The sequence below is a fragment of the Opisthocomus hoazin genome, chromosome 1, assembly GCF_030867145.1.
Source record: "Opisthocomus hoazin isolate bOpiHoa1 chromosome 1, bOpiHoa1.hap1, whole genome shotgun sequence".
NCBI classification, from domain to species: Eukaryota; Metazoa; Chordata; class Aves; order Opisthocomiformes; family Opisthocomidae; genus Opisthocomus; species Opisthocomus hoazin.
In genome coordinates, this window is record NC_134414.1 from 118,521,145 (window position 1) to 118,540,110 (window position 18,966).

The window sequence follows — 18,966 nt, forward strand, 5'->3', positions numbered from 1 at the left end:
TTGTTGGATGTAATGAACTCCATGCACTATGAAACAGGCCGATAGCTTACTTGGGATACTTGTACAGAAATAAAATCTTTGTTTTGTTCAGACATCGCTATCTAGCTGCTTCACATCGGAAATTACAGCATCCTCCCAACCCAAAACACCCAACCTCTACAACCCACATCTTCATTCACCATTTTTTGCACCCCATTAGCCAAACTCTGGTTTTGTTTCCTGTGTTTTTTCCCCAGATTGCTCTTTCTTTCCAACTAATCCTTAAAGATGTTCATTTAGAAGGAATGCCAAATCAAATAGCAACTGTTTCTTTACAACATTCTTATTTGCTATCCTATTGCATATTCTTTTTCTCCTCTCATCTCTTGCTCTCAGCCACAAAATCTGTATGTGCGTTTACTACCTTTACTAATCTGTTCATCTCCAGTTCTCACAGGATAAGTATTACTGTAGATTGCCACCTTTGATTTCAATGAAGTCTTAGAAATGTTTTCTTGAATGTGTTTTTAGAACTACCACTTTACAAAACAAGCACTCTATAATACATAGGCTAACCTATGTAAAATTACTGGAATAGAAGAAGAAATGTCTCGGAAACGGCCACGCAATGAAGAGAGATTTCGCCTTCATTTCTTGAAATGCTTACCAAGGGCAATCTGTCTTATCTGACATGGGACAAGTGATGATCCACTACAAACAATTCTCCTGGTCACATAACAACATAGTAGTAAAAAAGAAAGTTAATGGGAGAAAAAGGGATGGGAACCCTTGTCATACAAAAGCCCACCACCACAATGATTTCATGATTAGAATTGGAGGTGGGGTGGAAATCAAAGGCTAACTTTGGGTCACAAGTGGGAACCACGGGATTTCTTTGCGTACGGGAAGAGTCTTCTGAGAAAACTCTGAATGAAGAAGTTTATTTGGAAAGATTCCTTTAAAAACCCATGAATCTACTTCATGAGGAGCGGTTTTCCTTGTCTGCAAACGTTTGACTGTACAGTGTTAATTTAACAAGCCATCATTCTGGTCTCTGTAACACAAGCGATACTCTGTGATCTGTTAAATGATCCCCGATATTTATGTCACAGTTGATTTAACAGGAAATGTGCTGCTTCCTGGAATATAATGCGTGCACACACTGCAACAGCACAGCACAATGCCATCTTAGAGATTACTTGGCAGCCATGGATTGCATGGAAAATAACTGGGGCTCATACATGATGCTAACGGCCCTTGCACTATTCTGGGGAGGAAAAAAGAAGCCCAGAAGCTAAGAGTGAACCACATGTGAAAGCTGATGTGGAAATATTAATTTCTTTGCTCTTTTCTTGAAAATCTGCTATTACAGGTAAATATTAAACAGAAAAGTACCTTTAGTAGTCCTAGTCAAAACAGTTCTATCCTATGCTCTTCTTCAAGTTTCATCTCTCCCTTCTGCATTGTGGCTCTCAAGGCTTCTTGGGTACTATGGGACATCATTATGCACATCATCTAGTCCATTTGAACACTAACCACAAGCTCTTCTCTTGGAAATCCTGATGTTATTTAAGGCCCTTCCTTGTATAAGCATTGGAACAGGCTGCCCAGGGAAGTGGTGGAGTCACCATCCCTGGAGGTGTTCAAAAAACGTGTAGCTATGGCACTTCAGGACATGGTTTAGCAGGCATGGTGGTGATGGGTTGATGGTTGGACTTGAGGTCTTTTCCAGCCTTAATGATTCTATAAGCCTTTTTCCAAATTCTCAATCTCCTGCCTATGCTGCGTTCCTCCAGTATCTTACTTGGATGCTTTTTCCATATATCGCCCCTCACATTCAATGGGAACTCTCCTAGATCTTTTTCCTTGCTTCCCTTACTTTTGTATTCATCCCTGTGCTTATCTCCAGGATTTTAATGAAAAAAAAAAAGATGGGTAACCTAAGGATTTCTTTCCACTCTAAAATAACTGTCCAAACAATAGTCTTTGTCTGATATCTCTGCAGCCTAAACTTGACAAAGAACTGAACTCTTCCTTCCATCTTCCATTCCCCTGCCTTCTCTTGGTCATCAGAAAAGATTTCATTATATTCTCCGGTGCACCCTATCCCTATCACCTGGTTCTCCTTTCAGAATCTAGATCCAAATTGACAGAGGGGTGGGATTACTTGCAATCGTCTTTAGATATCTACCTCACTGCTAGTCACCTAAAGTTCCCTTAAAGTCTGTACAGAAAGAAACAGGCACAGTTATAGAGCTTTTCAGAAAACTACTTTGGATGTCTTCCTTAGGGTAAGTTAAGTACAACACAAAGTATCTAAATCATATGATTCCATCCTGTTGAATGTCACTGTGATCTGGCCTGTTCTTTATGCACATAGTTAAAACAATAATTTAGATTTTTATTATTACACATCTTAACTATGAAATTATTTTCCATTCTGGCCTTGACAGAGTAGAAGTGGTCTTTTATGAAGATCTAGACAAGGTAATCTTCCCGGCTACTTTCTTTAAACTGACAGTTACATTTAAAAGTTTTGATTTGTTTTTTTTTGTTTTGTTTTGTGTTTTTTTTTTAACCCTAAATCCCTTGCTGAACCAATGCAGATATGCCTAGTATCTTTGATATGCTACCTAGGTAGTCACATAAGCTTTTAGGTGTTTTTTCTTCTTAGCATTTCTCTCACACCAAGTATACGATAGAAAACCTTCGTATAAGCTCCTTCAGATTAACATCAATGTCATGCATATGGAACAACCCTCAGTGACTGAGTGGGTGTAGCTATACCTCCTCCTTTCTTTTTTTTTTTTTTTACTCAGGCCCTGTTTATTTATACTATATATACTTCCAGATTGTGGTCACCTCTAATATATATGCGCATAGAGCCTCTCCATTTGGGTCTAGCTAATAACCAATAATAATTATTTTGGTAATAAAAGCCTGCTGATCTATAAAAAGTGCAACAATCTATTGGATACTTCTTTACCATATTGATCAGGGGAAAAAAAAAAAAATCCAGAGTCTGGTCCTGTAAAATACTAAGAATCATGAAGAGTCAAATAGATCTTCATCACTTTCCCATAACAATCATCTCAAAATTTACCAACACCTTCAGTCTTTATCTGAAATAGCTTAGGTTAGCAGCTCCTCTCTCGCCCCTGAAACTAATGTGTTTCCTGCTCGTTACACGGTAACTTCTCAAGGGAAACACGCACACTACAGTGGAAACAACAGAACTTAACGGGACAGTCAAAAATCTCCTGGTTTAAATTGGGCTTTAGAAGAACACACTGAAACACTAGGAGTCATGCACCCTCACTAAAGAAGAGTACTAAAGAGCTGCATATATTAATCCTGAAAAACATATATGGGAAGAAAAATATGTAGGAAAAAAATTTAATCTTTAACCTTGAAACTTCCCATACTAGCGAATGCTTTGCTTATTTACCTCACAGCTAAACTTGTATGGAACTGGAAGGAAGATGTGCCCTATAGACGTATCACTGCTCTTAGTATGAGTAAAAAATTATCATCCTACTGTACGACAGCAGTTATTAGCTTGCTTGAGGTTTTGTCCATTCAAACACCACCTAAAGACAAATACAGGCTTAAAAATTAAACTGCTGCTCTTTTTGCCCATGGGTCCAGACGTCCTAGACTTTATCTGAGTGAATTTAGGAAACAGTCAAGAGAATTTCAAAACCAAACAAGCTTCTGGAATGGTTTTCCTTTTGGAAAATGCAATTCTATATGTGAGAGAGAACAAAAAATTATCTAAGAATATTTCTGTAAAATCCAGGAACTCCGTATTAGGCTCATATAAATGGGCCCATAAATTAGAAAAAAATGTAACTGTACCTATAAGATTGTATTACAGTTAATGTTATTTTTAAAAATCCTTACTGATTACTATAGCAACCTGTTGGACTAATTTTAATAAATACCCCAGGGCTTTTCTATATAAAGCAAGGTATACAGACATAGTGCTACTGATTACTATTACACAGAGGAGAAAAAGTAACGGATCATTAAATCTTTAAACATTAAAAACTTGGTCTTTCCTTCATTCAGTGCTCATTCAAATAGAGGCACAAACACTCCAATCAAAGAAAACCAGCCATCCTCTCGGTTTTCACTTTTGTTCAGCCTGTGTTTGCTTCTAACTTGATCCGGACTTTTGGGTTTGCTTGGAAAATGACGGTTAAAATACAGCCTAGAGTTAAGATTTGGAGCCCCTGAGGAACTCCTAGACCAGGGTTTGATTTTGTCAGCCCTCCCAAATGCCGCCGTTAGTCTCGGAGAGGCAGGTTGAATGGCTGCAGCACACCGCAGAGGTGCACACCTTGGCATTGGGGAAGGACCCTCATGGGCGGACGGGCACAGAAGGGTCCGTGTCTGCTCAGGAAGTCATCCCAGCTCCCCCTCTCCGACCCCCATGGGCAGGTGCGAGGCTGGCAGGCACGGGAAGCTGCCTGTTGGGCACCTGCCCCAGGCCAGGCACGGGCAATGGGGCTGGAGGCGAACCGATTGCTCCGCCCTAGGCAAAACTAAGCTGCTTCATTACTGATAGAGTCTGACCTGTGGTCCCAAATAAATTAGTGGCTGCTTAAACACAGGACCCAGGGATCACCGTTCCCAGCCTCCTTTTCTGAAAACAAAAATCTAACTTACAGTGAGCTAAAAAAAGCGTTCTTTAAGCTATGTTAATTTTCATTTTGTCAGCATGATGACTCCATATGCATCAGGGAGCACAAATGTGCCAAACTCAGAGACATGGGGCGAGAAATGTAGAAAAAAATTAATAAGAATATTCTGAAGGTAGAGAAGTCTAAATAATCCACATGCAGCAGCATTCATGCTATGTTTTTCTAAGAAAGCATCTGTTTTCATGACTGAAGGAAAATTTGTATTGCTTTGCTTATTTATCCTTTTAGAAAAAAAAGAATTTAAACTGGAATAAAATTATGCATTAAAGTTTTAAACTACATGCAGGGATGATTGTGAGGGTTAGACAGTGAAAGACGCAATCAATGTAAGTGGCTGTAAATGTAACAGACCTGAAGTTTCATGAATGGACAAGAAATTATTCCTTCTCTCTTTTGCCTGTCTACCCTGTACTTGTATCCTTCAAGACTTACTTAGTGATGAATATCTGATTCAGAAACTTTTTTTAAGATCTTAACTATATGCAATTTTACAGTGTGAGCAGTAGTAGCACTAGTAACACACCAACAAAGTATTTAAAGAGTATCTTCACGTTAAATACCCAACTCATTCTCCCTCCTTCGTTCCCTTCTTTCCCTTTCCAAAAGTTGCTACCCCCAAAGGAATTATTACTCATCTTCATCATCTAAAATTTATTTAGGTCTAGAGTCTGTCACCATACTGAACCACCCGCAGTTCATGAAAACCCCAGGCTCAGGGACCCTGCACTGAACCCAGGCTGTGGTCAGCAGGGTGACTCCTGGAGCTGGGTATCTTTTCAGTGTGCAGAGGAGTTGCAGGATTGGGTCCCTCAGAGACCACTGCTGCAACACACCGCATGGTGCTGCTTATCTTTAGCTTTTCTTATTTGGCCTAGAGACACGTTTCTCCAGTTTATGCAAAGCAGAAGCCACTGCAACAGATTCTTCTCTCATCACATTTTAGTTTCACTTAGATTTTTTTGCCCTGCTGCAATAAACTTTACTTTTGTTTACAACAGAAACAAAGCAGAAAACCCCCCAAAACAAACATATGGAAAAATCCCTGCCTTTGGTCTTCAAAAAAATTGCTCTGAGATGATGTATTGCCTCACGCACTTAATATAAACAGCTTGGAGGAAAAAAATGGGTGCATTGTTTCAACAATAGAAAAGAGTTTAAACATTTAAATAATTGAAGCGCACTGTAACACACACAAAAAGACAATCATCTGGGTTAGTTAAAAGGCACAGTAATATTTCCCGACAGTACGAACAATGTTGAACTTCTAGGCTGACGGTGAACGAGAGCCAGCTAGCAGAGATGATTAAAGAACCGTGTGCAGGTGGTAATGGCAGATGTAGGATGTCAGAAGTAGGCAGTCAGGAATATTTTGGAAAGGTGCACTCTACCTGTGTAGCCCAGCGAATTGTCGCCATTATCAGAGGTGGGGAGAGGTGTCCCGCTGTCGCTTCCCCTCTCTAGGTCGTCAGAGTCTGTCGGAAACAACACCAGAGCTGCTGATGGGGTCACAGGAGTAACAGGAGTTGCCATTTCGATCACAACACGTCCAGACACAATTAAATCCACACATGACAGCAAGACCCACAGTGCCAGCGCACGGCACGCGTCCTCCTTCCCCTGCCTGCGCGGTGGTGCCCAAAACATCGCCCGGGGTCCCGAAAACGCTGCCCTCCGTCCCTCTCTGCCCGCTCCGAGCCTTGCTCTGCCGGTGGCCACCCCGCCAACCAGCCAGCGCAGCCTGCCGTGAGCATATGGGGACGGGGAGGCAGGGGAGCTGAATGCTAGCATTGCTAATTTTCCACCTTATTGTTAATCAAAGCTATTGACTGTGATCACTCCCCATCATCGCTTCATCTCCTGGCAATTACAGACTCGGGGGACTTCACCTCTTTGTGGGGAGGAGGCGGGGGGACGACTGTGTTTTGGCAAGCACAGGGGGGCTGCTCTACCTCTTCTGGGAGATGGGGCAGGGGAAAGGGGTAGAGCTCCTCTATGAAAAGGCAACAGTTTAGCAATGTAACAAGTAAGATGCATTTTCTGAGTTGAAAGACACTTGCAAGGAAACACTCAATTTTAATGTCATATTAAAAAAAAAGGGGGGGGGGGGAGGCAGCTGGTCAGCTAAACACATAAACGAACACGTGTTTTAAGACCCCAAGATAAATTGCTGCTCAAAATACCACAAAGCACCGTGAAGATAACTCATAATAATGAACTAAATAATTCAAAGCAAAAAATAAAATAAAAATCCCAGTGGCTCTGAAAACAAAACAGCACAACCCAAAGGAATTTGTTGTCAATATCACTAGATCTTTTTACTCTTGTCTATACAGTTTAACATAAAACTGCTTATTAAACTTGTATTCTATTTTTAATTTACTTTTGATAGTGCACTGTCCAACAGATAACACCTAAAAAGAAACATTCATATTTTGTTTAAAAAAAAACCAAAAAAACAAACTGCAAGAAGCAAATCTCTTTGCAATCATATCACACGACAACTCTCACACACAGACATATTCTGGACTTCTACAATGACTGAAAGTAACTGTTCCTTTTCAATAAAATACACATGCTGCTAAAAATTATTCTGAAGTTTCACAAAACACCTAAAGCAACTATGTATGAAATTAAACTAGAAAAAAACAGAAGTGGATTTTTTTCTGGATGTTTAATTTTACTAGCTTAGTCAATTTAATTTTTAAAATGTGATGCCAAACATTCATATCCTCCATTTATTTTTTTAAGCAATCTTATAGAGACAGCACCCTTAGAAATCAAAATATTTTTAATGAATTACAAAAGAAAAACAAAAAGAAACCCAAATCCTTAAGACCAAGCCACTTAAGGGGATTTACTTGAGAAAATATTTCTTTAAAAAATTAAATTAAAGAATTCATAGCATGCCCTTTAAAATACTGTTATGCAAATTAAGAAAATAAAAGACCGAACAACAAAAAACAACGAAACACCAAGATGGTGTTTCATCTTGTCAGATGAAAAAAGTGAAATATGTTCATTTATTGGTCCATTCATCTTTGCTGGCTCACTAATGGCCAATGTCACGTACATCTTTAAAATCTGCTCTGAAAATGGCTGTAGAGTGACTGGATCAACATTCTGCTTCTCCAGATTGCTCACTTATTTGCATTCAAGGGTTGACTGGGTCAGAGTTTTAAATTACAGCAGTAAAGGACAGAAGGACGGGACTTTTTATTAAATTAAGAGACAGGCTGTGCCTACTTTTTTTAGGGCAACAGTTTATAACCTGCTACAGAAAGCTCAGACCACGATTTCAAGCAACGAATCTGCTTATCATCATTTTGAAAGACATATTGCCTTCTAGCAGATTTAACCACACGCTGCCAAAAATGATGAAGAAGGAAGAAGATGACTGAAAGCTACTGGAGTGTTCTACGTGTCAGTGGAACATCTAGTATCATGTGCAAAATACAACTGCGTAATGAACTGATCTATTTTACCAAAGATATTCCCTCAAACACATCATTCCTAACAGTGGGCCAGCCTTCCTCATAACACCTCACAAAACAACCTATGCTAATGACCCTTCGCAAGGCTCGCTTAGGAGTTTAAATAGGAGCAGTCTCCATCCGAGAAACTCTGTGCATTCAATACAGCCAAGAAGACACGAGAGCAGCAGCTTTAAAAACCAGACGACAACTACGTGCAGCCATTTGGGCATGAAAATCTTGGCTTCAATCCCTCCACTGACGGAAATGAGGGGATTAGTCTCTTTTTAACACTACTGATATTTACATGGTATTTGTTAGTGAGAATGCACTTCTTCTTTACAATCTAAAAGCACACAGACATTATTCACTCTCTTGTTCTCTGAGAAATGCTGTTTTTGACCTGGTCATAAAGAACACAGTATTTAACTAATGTTAAATTATGGTCTCTGGCTGGAAACTACTTTCAGTAATGACAATTGCTGAAGTTCAGTTCTTGCTGTGGGAGAATTCTACCCGTTTCACTGAACCAGAACTCTTGCGCCCAAGTCCTACATTTTGGGCTGTGGCCCCCTGCACTGGGCTGAACTTAATTTCAGCTCTGTCACAAGATCCAGCTTTGCCTTTGCTTGGGAGTCCCTGGCAAAACTTAACAGAAACAAGTACTATGGACTGAAATGGCACATCTCACAATCAGACTGCTGCGAAGGCGCTCTGTTGAATGGGTGGTAAAGGGCCTGAATGTTAAGACATGATATATTTCTTTATGACTACCTTGCTGTAGGATCAGGCAATTTTCTGCTTGGCTTTGCTAAACATAATGAACAATTTTACATTGTCACACTGTTTAAACTAGTCACTGTGCCAAAAAAAGTGAAAGGAATGAATTATATGAGCTGGGACAACTCACCTGACAGATAAAAAATTTACAGCTCAGTCTGAGTCAAAGCAGAGGCTGAAATCCGTGTCTCATCCCTCAGAGAAATGCCATAATCGCTGTATAACAGGGCTCTCATCTAGTTCAAGCTAGTACGAAGGGGTAGAGGTTTCACAGAACTGACAAAGAGCCACGTCCCTCAAAACAATTTTCCAGTAAGTTTGAATGCCTTGGTTCAATTTCTGTATCAGACAGGAGGAATTTAAACCAAAGTCTCTGATATCCTAGCTGCTCAGAAAAGCCTATTTTCAGTGAGATAAAACTTCCACTTTAAAAAATGCCTAAGCAGTAACTGGTTGATTCACTAAGTAAAAAAAACCACAAACATAACAAAACCCAACATTTAATTCAACAGAAGATTTTTACCCTTAAGTATGCAAAACTTCAGGATGAAGGTAAAAGCAGTTCCCCCTCGACCTCTTTTTTTTTTTTTTTTTTAATGGTCCCAAACAGGTATATTTTGGAAGAGGAAAAGTGAAGCCTTGACTACCAAAGAGAAAAAGAGGAGCAAGTCACCCCTTATCAGTTACTACTACACTTCCATTTCATTGGAGAATTTGAGAGGCCTCATTCGAGACAGGCAACCCCCTTGTTGTGATGAAAAATAGCTCATTCCCTCTTTCAACAGCCATTTCCAAAGCCACCGTTCATTAAGTTGGGCAAGTACCTTACAGCATTTAAAAAACCCCAACACACATCTATTTTGACTTGAGAGGAGAGTGCTAAGTTTACCAGCACCGAGCGGTCTAGCTTTTTGGTGGAATGGTTTCAGGTTTAGTTAGTGTAGCCCAAGCACAGACAACACCTTCAATGCAGCAAGAGGGTTTGGCTTAATTGTGCAAATTCAGAACAAGTTTAGGTGTTCCTGTGGCAGTCGGAGAGCATCAAAAATTTATGTGAATGTGGGGAACCTTTTCCAATGAAATTTCCACTGAAATCTGTAAGTTACTCCATTTTATTGGATTGCAGCAGGAGCTACTAAACACCATTCATGCTTGAATTTACATATCTTTAACTCTTCAAAATGATCATAAAATCCAAATCCTAAATGTTTACCATTATTATTAATTCTCCCGCCTCCTACAACACCTTAAACCAGACAGTTGCATCTATTTTCACAGCTACTTACCTTCAAGTGCTCTGTGCAACCCAAACCTCAGAAGTCATATTAAACACGCTTTTAACTGTAGCTCTACTATTCATAGAAAAGTCACCAGTGATTTTTTTTTTCCCCACCAGTAACAGAAAGTGATGTCATCAGTTATTGCTTTTTTTGTACCATGGAGATATGTCTGCATGACATATTTTATTGACGATGCATCTTTAAAAGTCCCCAAATGATTCAGTATTGATGCCCTGGCCCATCCTCCTGGAGGACATAAAGAAAAATTGAAAAGACCTAAACAGACACAACTTCTTACTGCTGCAGGAGCCTCATGTATCTGAGTTTCTAACACTGGTCATTGTTTATCTGAAATCAAAGCTACCTAGTAAAAAACGTCTGATCACAAAAATAGTAACTGCTGCCACATTTAATCCCAAAATACACAATTTCTTTCTTTCTAGTTCTGTTTCTCTAAATTTCATTATCAGCAGCAGCTTGGGGATACAAAATTGGGAGGAAACAGCATGAACAGCATTTTGCAAATGAACATTAATAAAAGATTAGGGTGAAGCAAATGAATATAAACTACTATCAATATTAGAATTGTGTTCTACAAATTGGATCAATTCCCATTGATTCCTTTCTAGTGATCTAGAGGAATTGAGGAAGAGACATCACCCCCCCCCCCCCCCAACTATGACCACATCAAACCACAAGCTAAGATGAGGAACTAAATTAGTAGCCTGGGGTTTTTTCAGTATTTTGATTTATTCTAGGTTTCCATTGCAACTGCAGTAGAAATACACTATAATATGTCTTAAGGGATATTTGATTTAATTCTATTTCTTCATTTGATTATTCATAATGACAAAACATTTTATGCTGTCAGAGTACAAGTAAGTAAGGATGCTACCTAAGGGTGAACTCCTGTTAAAGTTAATATATCTGTGAGAACTAACTTTTGTAGGGGGAAGTACTACCTAAAATTATGTGTTTGTATAGAAAAATATAGACAAGCTTTCAAGAATGTAGACCTATTCTTCAGATCTGGAAGAAAAAGGAAAAACCTCAAGCTATTTGCAGAACTAAGAATCATTAGGCGGCCCTTGGACTACCACAGTTTGGTAAACAGGTCTAGATCTGAAGCCTGTGTGGCATATGGCTGATTAATCTGGAGAGTATCCTTACCAATGTTTCCTATTAGCTGAAAGGAAATATTGTATTTTTTTAATAAGACTTAATAGAGAAACTTTCTAGAGACATTCATATTCAGCCAGCTAACTTGTTTAAATTGGGTAACTTTAGGGAGCTATGACCATTTTCATCAGCCAAGAGTCTCCACAAATAATTAAGAAGTTCTTCATTAACAGTTTACACGGCTCAGCTGCCTCATCTTAGAAGTTAAGCAAGGTTTAAGCTAAGGGGAAAAGGCAAGAATTTGTTCTCACATAATGGCTTTAGTCTGAGGATCCGGCACAAGTAAATTACAAATAAATCCATAAGGATGCTTTTTATTAATAGCCTGTACAAGTTTGTTCTAGCAACTCAATATGTGGTTCTGAAAACAAAAAGTACACTTACACACAGGTACAGAAATGTTGTTCATTACCCACAAGAGACAATCTTCCGACAAGAACAGAATACTTTGTGGTGTAAAAAATCCCTTAGAAACAGTTTTTTTTCCAAACTAAGGAAGATAGATTTTATTTAATGGTTTGACTATCTTTTTTTTAACAGTCTTCAAAAAACAGCGCATATGACTGAAATCCTGACGAAATCGCAGTAGTGGATGCTATTTAAACATCTTTCCTTCCCTTCATTTTCATGATTTATTCAATAACAGTAAAAAGTAAAGCAGGACATCTAGTCAAGCAAAAGCAGCAATCAACTTCTTTGCATCTTTATGCTGCTGCTAAACAATCTCTATGCATGTAATTAATTTATTTTGGAAGTAGGTAGTAAACATAGGTATTAGCAACTTCCACACAGCTCCAGCAAATGTATTTGATGGGGCAGCATAACTATGATTGTTCAGCTTGTCGGTTTGTTGTTTTTTTTTTTTTTTTTTTTAAATCTGCATCACTTGCTTTCAAATTCTGAAGCTGAAGTCTTATGCGGGATCAGTCAAGCAGGAAACCATACAAATATAATTACATATCAACTTTTCTGACTGAACACTTAAATTCTCAAAACTTGATATTTAGCAGCGAGCACGTAAACATGCACTGTAAGAGTTCGATGCCCCCAAATCTGTCTATTGCCCTCTCTCTACTTCCCCCCACACCTTCTAGCTCTTCTTTCCACTTCTTAGGCTGTCCTTGTAGCTCCCTCCATGCTGTTACGCATGCGCTCCCATTTCTTTCCCTGCCAGATAAACCCAAAGGTAACAGCCATTCAGGCTAATTAAATGGTGCTGGAAGCGAGTTAACAGGTGGTGGCCCCAGCTGCTCTCGTTGCAGGGGTAGATAAGAGACCCATCACTAGCCTCTGTAAAGCATTATGATCAATTAGGACCAGAAGCCATTTGCTAGGGAGGGACAACAAGACTTACAACAGAATTGTATTCTCTAAGGCAAGGAGAAAAGTTTCTCCAGAAAATACAGAAATAAATTAGTCTGAAGTACTCACCAGTCATCTTGACTACGTTCAATATGGCATATACATAAGACCTATTTGGCATAGGTTTCTTCACAGCAATATTTTGTATTTTCTTTTTACTGCAAGCTCTGAATTTTGACCTTACTTCAGGAAATTCCCTCTCCCTTAGAGACTTTCCTATTTTGTTTTCTTCCAAGTGAACTTCCATGTTTCTCAGGAGAGTTCTGATTACTGTGGGAACTACTATCAAGACATATAAATAATAGCACCTAGCACCATGTACAGTTGAAGAACAGGTTATGCAAGCTTCCCATGCAATCCTCCAACTCCACTGGACTTCTCCTTGCAATAATCCCCAAACTATTGTAATCAATGCTATGGGACTACACCCTGTCCTCCAGGCATTAACTCGTGGAGCTGCTGCTTCTGTGACTTTAGCCCTGTAAGGTTGTTTTGATGCTGAATTACGCAACTGCTTCACAAGTAGCTTCCCCGAAAATAGTAGCAAAGAACTGGGTTCATTTTCTCTTTACTGGAGAACCGGCACACAGCAAGAAACCCACAATGCTGAATTATAGCGTATTTTATTCAGCGGAGTGGTGAACCTAGGAAAGGTGATACATTTCCCTCATTAATGACTATTACAGGCAAACAATGACAATGCAGGAACAAGTTCAACATACCACCCCCAACAGCCTTGCAGTCACATGACTCAAAATTAAAACTACAATTAAAATGAACATTGAAGGGGATGTACACAGTTCCAGAGCTGAGAAAGCCCTTTCTTATTCCCTTGCTTTTCTGTATATGCAAAGTCATATTCTGAGTTGTCAAAGATGTATCTGCAACACAGCTGTCATTTACATGCTACCAGTCTATCCGCAGAGCTCAGCACAAAGAATAGTACTAAATCAATGTATGTCAATGCTTGTTTATAGAAAGAAAGGACATACTTGCGCCAGTACCCTGTCCAGTAAGGGAATACACTGGCATGCTAAGTAAGCCTATTAAAACTGCTACATAAGCAAGGACGTATCTCCAGTATCGGAAGAATCCCAGGCCCTTTTTTTCAGGAGACACTCTTGGCTGCGTTTCTAGCTGTCCTGGTTTGGTTCCACCACCTCCCCCCCATCTTTTAGAAGAACAGGATTTTGATCCATTTTGGTGTTGTCAACACATATTCTCTACCTCCCAACAGTGACTCCGCGACATTGTGATTACTGATACCCTTAGCATATAGGTTTCTCAGAGGAAACATGTCCTGTTGTTGCTCTTCTGTGCTCTCCCTTCCTTTTTGCCTTCCACAAGCCCAGACCTTTGGCTATGACAGAGAAGCCAGCAGACAAAAGAGGCTTTGACAGTCCTCTTTTTTTCACACTTAGAGCCACTCACATTCTATTTAGCCTGTCTTCCACACAAAGCAAAAATCTGATGATGTTATGTCCTATGGAGTGATTCAAGGATTAAAAAAAATAGGTTTTAACCCTGTCATAGTTTACAATTAAAATCTTTGTGACCTAACAGGAAAGTAATTTCGTAAGTAATGTACAGGGATGATTCTGAAGTGATACAAAAAGGTGAATTGCAAGGTAAACAAATATTCACACGGACTTGTAGAAAAACATGGTGTTGAAAACCATACCACATTAATCAGTACAGCTCTACAAGAATAAAGACACAGCAAGCTACAAGCATCATCAAGTCACAAATACATACCCATGCAAAGTAACAGTAAATCAAGCATGTCCAGAATTTTCTTTGCTGTGAACCTTCCAAGACAGTGAATTACCTGCAGATATCAAATGATTCTCACTTGCAACACAACTTTGTTTTTTTTTCTTTAAATCCAAAGAATGTTTTCTGTTATTCATACTAGGTAGAGGTAAGTACTTCAGGGAAGTTTTTGTCTTTTGTTATTAGATCACAGGGGTTCTTTCTGTAAAAGTCTTCCCAAGAGCTACTGCTTTTGTGAAGCGTAATGAAATGTATTCTGCAAAGGAGGTTTTGAAGTTTGTCGCTTGGAGAAACGAGGAGCCATACAACAGGTGTTCCTCCTTTCTTTGTTTACCTGAGCTGACTGCTCGCTGCTCAGAATCGTATCCTTAAGAAAACAAATGATGGAGCATGCAAGCATTTGCCTGGAAAATTTGATATTAGGCTGAAGCCCTTTCTTGTTACAGCAGCAAAATGCTTCCATTGACTGTATGCAGGGTTCTGTTAGCACAGCTGTGAATACTTCAGGGAAACGGGAGAAAGAGCCACAAATAAAGAATTAGCAATTACTATCTAGCTCATAATGGAACATACACATATGTCCCAATCAACTTCATACTTCTCAGCTGAAACGGGGAAAGATTCATAAAATAGTGGTAAGTTAATTTAACAGTTCCTAGTCGTTCTTTAGCATCTTCCAGCTGGGAATCTAATTTCTCAGTGTGATTAATGTCAGCCTCAAAAGAAAGCACAGGGTCAAAAATTACTCCAAGTTTATGAACTCAGGCTCCAGACAAAATAGAACAACAATGAAATGAAATAGCCGAGAAGGAGAACAATCAATAACTCTTCTATCTTGTCAGAAATTAGCTCTGCAAAATTAATACCAGATAAGAAATCATACAACGCAGCAAGGGGCACTTGGGTTTACAAGGATCTACAGATTTCTCTAGACATTGTCAATTTGTAATATTGTGTGCATTGAGCATGTGAATTACTAGCTAGAGGTAGAAATTTTGAAACAAAATAGGACCTTCAACAGATCATTGGGAACCCCTGAAATAATTAAAGCTAACTGGAAGCACAGAGCCCAAAACAATAAAGTATGAATACTGACAAATGATATGTTTTAAACTACACAAATATGATGAGAACGATGCTAGTGTAAATAAGAAATGCAGTCACATCAAAATATTGATGGATAAGACTATTATGGTGGCAAAGATGGACCAAATCACATATCTATGTTAAAAAGTCAACCAGGTCTTTGAGATAAACTGCCCAACAAAACATCACCTGATCAGAAACTTCACTTTGTGTGTTGGTAAATGAAGACCAACATCTAAATAGCAAATGGAAGGAAACCATTATGCCACCCTTAAAAAGCAAACCCAGAAAACCCATAGTGCTAGAGATCAGGAAATTAGGCTTCTTGTAGTAAGGGCCTCATTTATCATCACAGCAATGAACTGAAAACAGAAGCACAGATGACTAAGAACTCATTGTGTCAGATTTACTTGCAGAAAGTTTCCCAACTATATCACTGCTGCCTAGGTCACAGCTTTAATACCTCAGAACTAAAGTACAACACTGTCAGAGTGACAGCTTGAAAAAAGAACAACTTTTCGCAAACCCCGATTGTTTGTTTGTCCTAAGTTCATTAAATGTGTTGGTGCAGCTGCTTGGGCAGGAAATAAAAAATACTTCTGAAGCAACATTATACATATCACATATTTCTAGCGTGATTGGTTCCATATTGTTGGGGCCCTCAAGTGCCTCTAGCAAAGCTCCTCAGCAAATTTTAATATGTCAAACAGGATAAAAGTCAGAAGTAGATGCCTTTTTCCTATGGGCTCAGATGACTGCTACCCAGCACAGAAACTCCAACAGGGAAGACGATGCCTGGCTTCAATCTGAGCACTGCGTGCTCCCGTGGGCTGCCGATAAGAACACGTGGCCTGAGCGCCGAGGTGGCCGCCAGCAGCCCCCTCCAAAATCCCGCACGCCCTGGTGCCCTCAGGGCTCTCCTCTGGCCATTTGCGGCTGAGGTCTCAGCCCAGGAGTGCCCCAGCCTGGTGGCAGCGGGGTCATCAGCCCCCAGCCCTTGCTGAGTGCCGCACATGGGCAACAGGCTGCTGGAGCACAGCAGATGTGTCAGTAGACTAACACACGTCCTTCAGCAATGCTTTTACTACCTAGCCAATGGGGAAACTTATAATCAAGCTATTTCTCCAGCTGACAACTGTAGCTTGCTGCAATGAGCCTTTAAAACTAAATACACCAAGCAAAAAATAAGTATACCACATAACAGAGTGTATCAGAAGATCAAGTCACTCATAAACGTGGAGCTGCAGAACGAGATCTGTTCCGTGGTACATCATTACCACTACTGAAAGACTCCATGCTGTGTCTAAAAGTTTGCTAGTTTGAAACTTCGTTCTATTATCACATAAATATTTCTAGGTATGTCCAAGATTACTTCAGCTAGTGTACTAAACGCCTACCATACAACAGACCAAAATGGAAAAACATTTGCTTTTATTACAGACTTCAAATTTATTTTATTGACTTTGCTAGGAATATAGGAATAGGAAAAAAGAGGAACTAAGAGAACAAAAAAGAAGACAAGAGAACAAAACAAAAGCACAAGAACCTAGAGAAAGAAAAGCATATTTAGCATATTAAAGGCAATTAATCATCTTTCTTTTTAGCAGGCCAGACTACAGAAAATTCCTGGAAAAACACTGTAATTTCAGAAGGTGCTAGATATGGAAAAAAGAGACTGACACGTTGGATCAAATAACACATCCAGCTAGAGACGGATCTGACACTGAACACTGGTTAGAAAGTAAAACAACACAAAGCAGAATGGTATTGTTTTATTACACCAATTTAATATTTCAAATAGAAAAAAATGCCTCTAAAGAAAGTGAGGAAATTTAAACTTTAAAACAAGAGAAACGGTACTGAGTTTACCAAATCATTTGCATTACTTCAGTTTTACAGTTTCTCTAACTCTACTGCAAATTGTGGTGGTGGTGCTCTACAACTGGGGAGTGACTGAGGAGATGTGATATGATCTTAAAAGTATAACACTCGAGATAAATAAGCTGTGTGTGTTAGTGCTCAAAACTGAATACAACTGAGGCATTAAGCAAGTCAGTGAAAAAGAGCTTACATCTGAGATGAAGACTGTTTCAAGTGCACTTCAGCAAAAGCTTCCAAAATGGTTAAACATTTTAGAACTTTGCTACAAAGAACTGAGCAATGAAAACAAAAACGTTTGTCACTAGTATATATATATGTTATTATTATATATAGAGTATATTTATAATTAAAAATAATCTATGATGTTTTCCCTATTGTTTGTATTTTTCTAAATGGCTCTAGCAAATAGCTACATTTTTGCAAATGCATTTAGTCTCAGAAAATAATGCGCTGACACATACAACATGAAGAAAGTTATGTTCAGTGATGAAAGGTAAACTTGGTAAAAAATTGAAATAAATAAATAATTAAAATCTCCCATAAGCACTGACTGAACGTTAACTAGTTCTACACTGATTGGCACTCATGCTTAGGAAGGCTCCCTAGTTAAACCCCTATTCTAAGCTTTTCTCATGAGCTTGAAACCTGAACATAATTATGTTTGACTAGATTCAGGCTGAGTGTGCCTCAGGGTCCTGCCCCCCCAGTCATCCCAATCAGAGTCCTAAACAAAACCTCCCCTGGTTTCCTTGCAGCCTATGGGTACCTTTCTTAAGGCAACCAAAGGACAGAAGTTGACGTACGGCAAAATCTCGTCCCAATACGCAGGCAAAACATCTCACATCCACTGGTTCAGACACAGCTTCAAGACTCCTTCCATCTCTATTTAAGATTTTGTTTAAGGTTGGCAAATCAATTCAGAAGATACTAGAGGAGGATACCCGACAGATGCAGACTATGTGAAAACAGAAACCCTGTTCTGCAGAAAATTAGACTAAAGTAGAACACTTCCAAGCCCTTACCCATCCCACTCAGCTGAATTTATCAATATATACTTCACAATCTGAATTTGTAACGTTAATACAAACTACATAGTTCATAAATCTGAATGACTGACTCCAATTCCACAATTCGAACACTTCTAAATATTCTTACAATAAAAAATATAGGCCATTCGTAAGAAGGAAAAAAATCACTTGATGAAAAATGCTATAGGCACTTGAAGATTTTTCTGATGATATAGTATCAAAGAAAATTTAGATGAATTTAAGCTGACCCCTCATTTATCATATCCTGTGGGCTAGTCAGTTAATGACTATATTGATTCTCTTTTGTGTTCACGGTTATATACATCATCCAACCAAGGTGAAGTAACCATAAGATATTAATTGTAGAAAAAAAAATCAATTATAAATATTTCAAATTGCAGTTAAGAATGATTATTATACAATAGATTTGCTGTACTGAAAT

General features: G+C 39.0%; 1 protein-coding gene across 7 annotated transcripts in view; it reads right to left on the reverse strand.

Moving 5' to 3' along the window:
• Positions 1-18,966, reverse strand: part of ROBO1 (roundabout guidance receptor 1) — a 750,394-nt gene that overhangs the window by 383,891 nt on the left and 347,537 nt on the right. For 5 of the 7 annotated variants that reach the window (XM_075434010.1, XM_075434019.1, XM_075434061.1 and 2 more), the window contains one exon: positions 6,074-6,157. The exons of the other annotated variants lie outside the window; for them this stretch is intronic. In XM_075434010.1, coding sequence (XP_075290125.1) covers positions 6,074-6,157 — 84 coding nt within the window. The remainder of the gene's footprint in view (positions 1-6,073; positions 6,158-18,966) is intronic. 7 annotated transcript variants of the gene reach the window in all.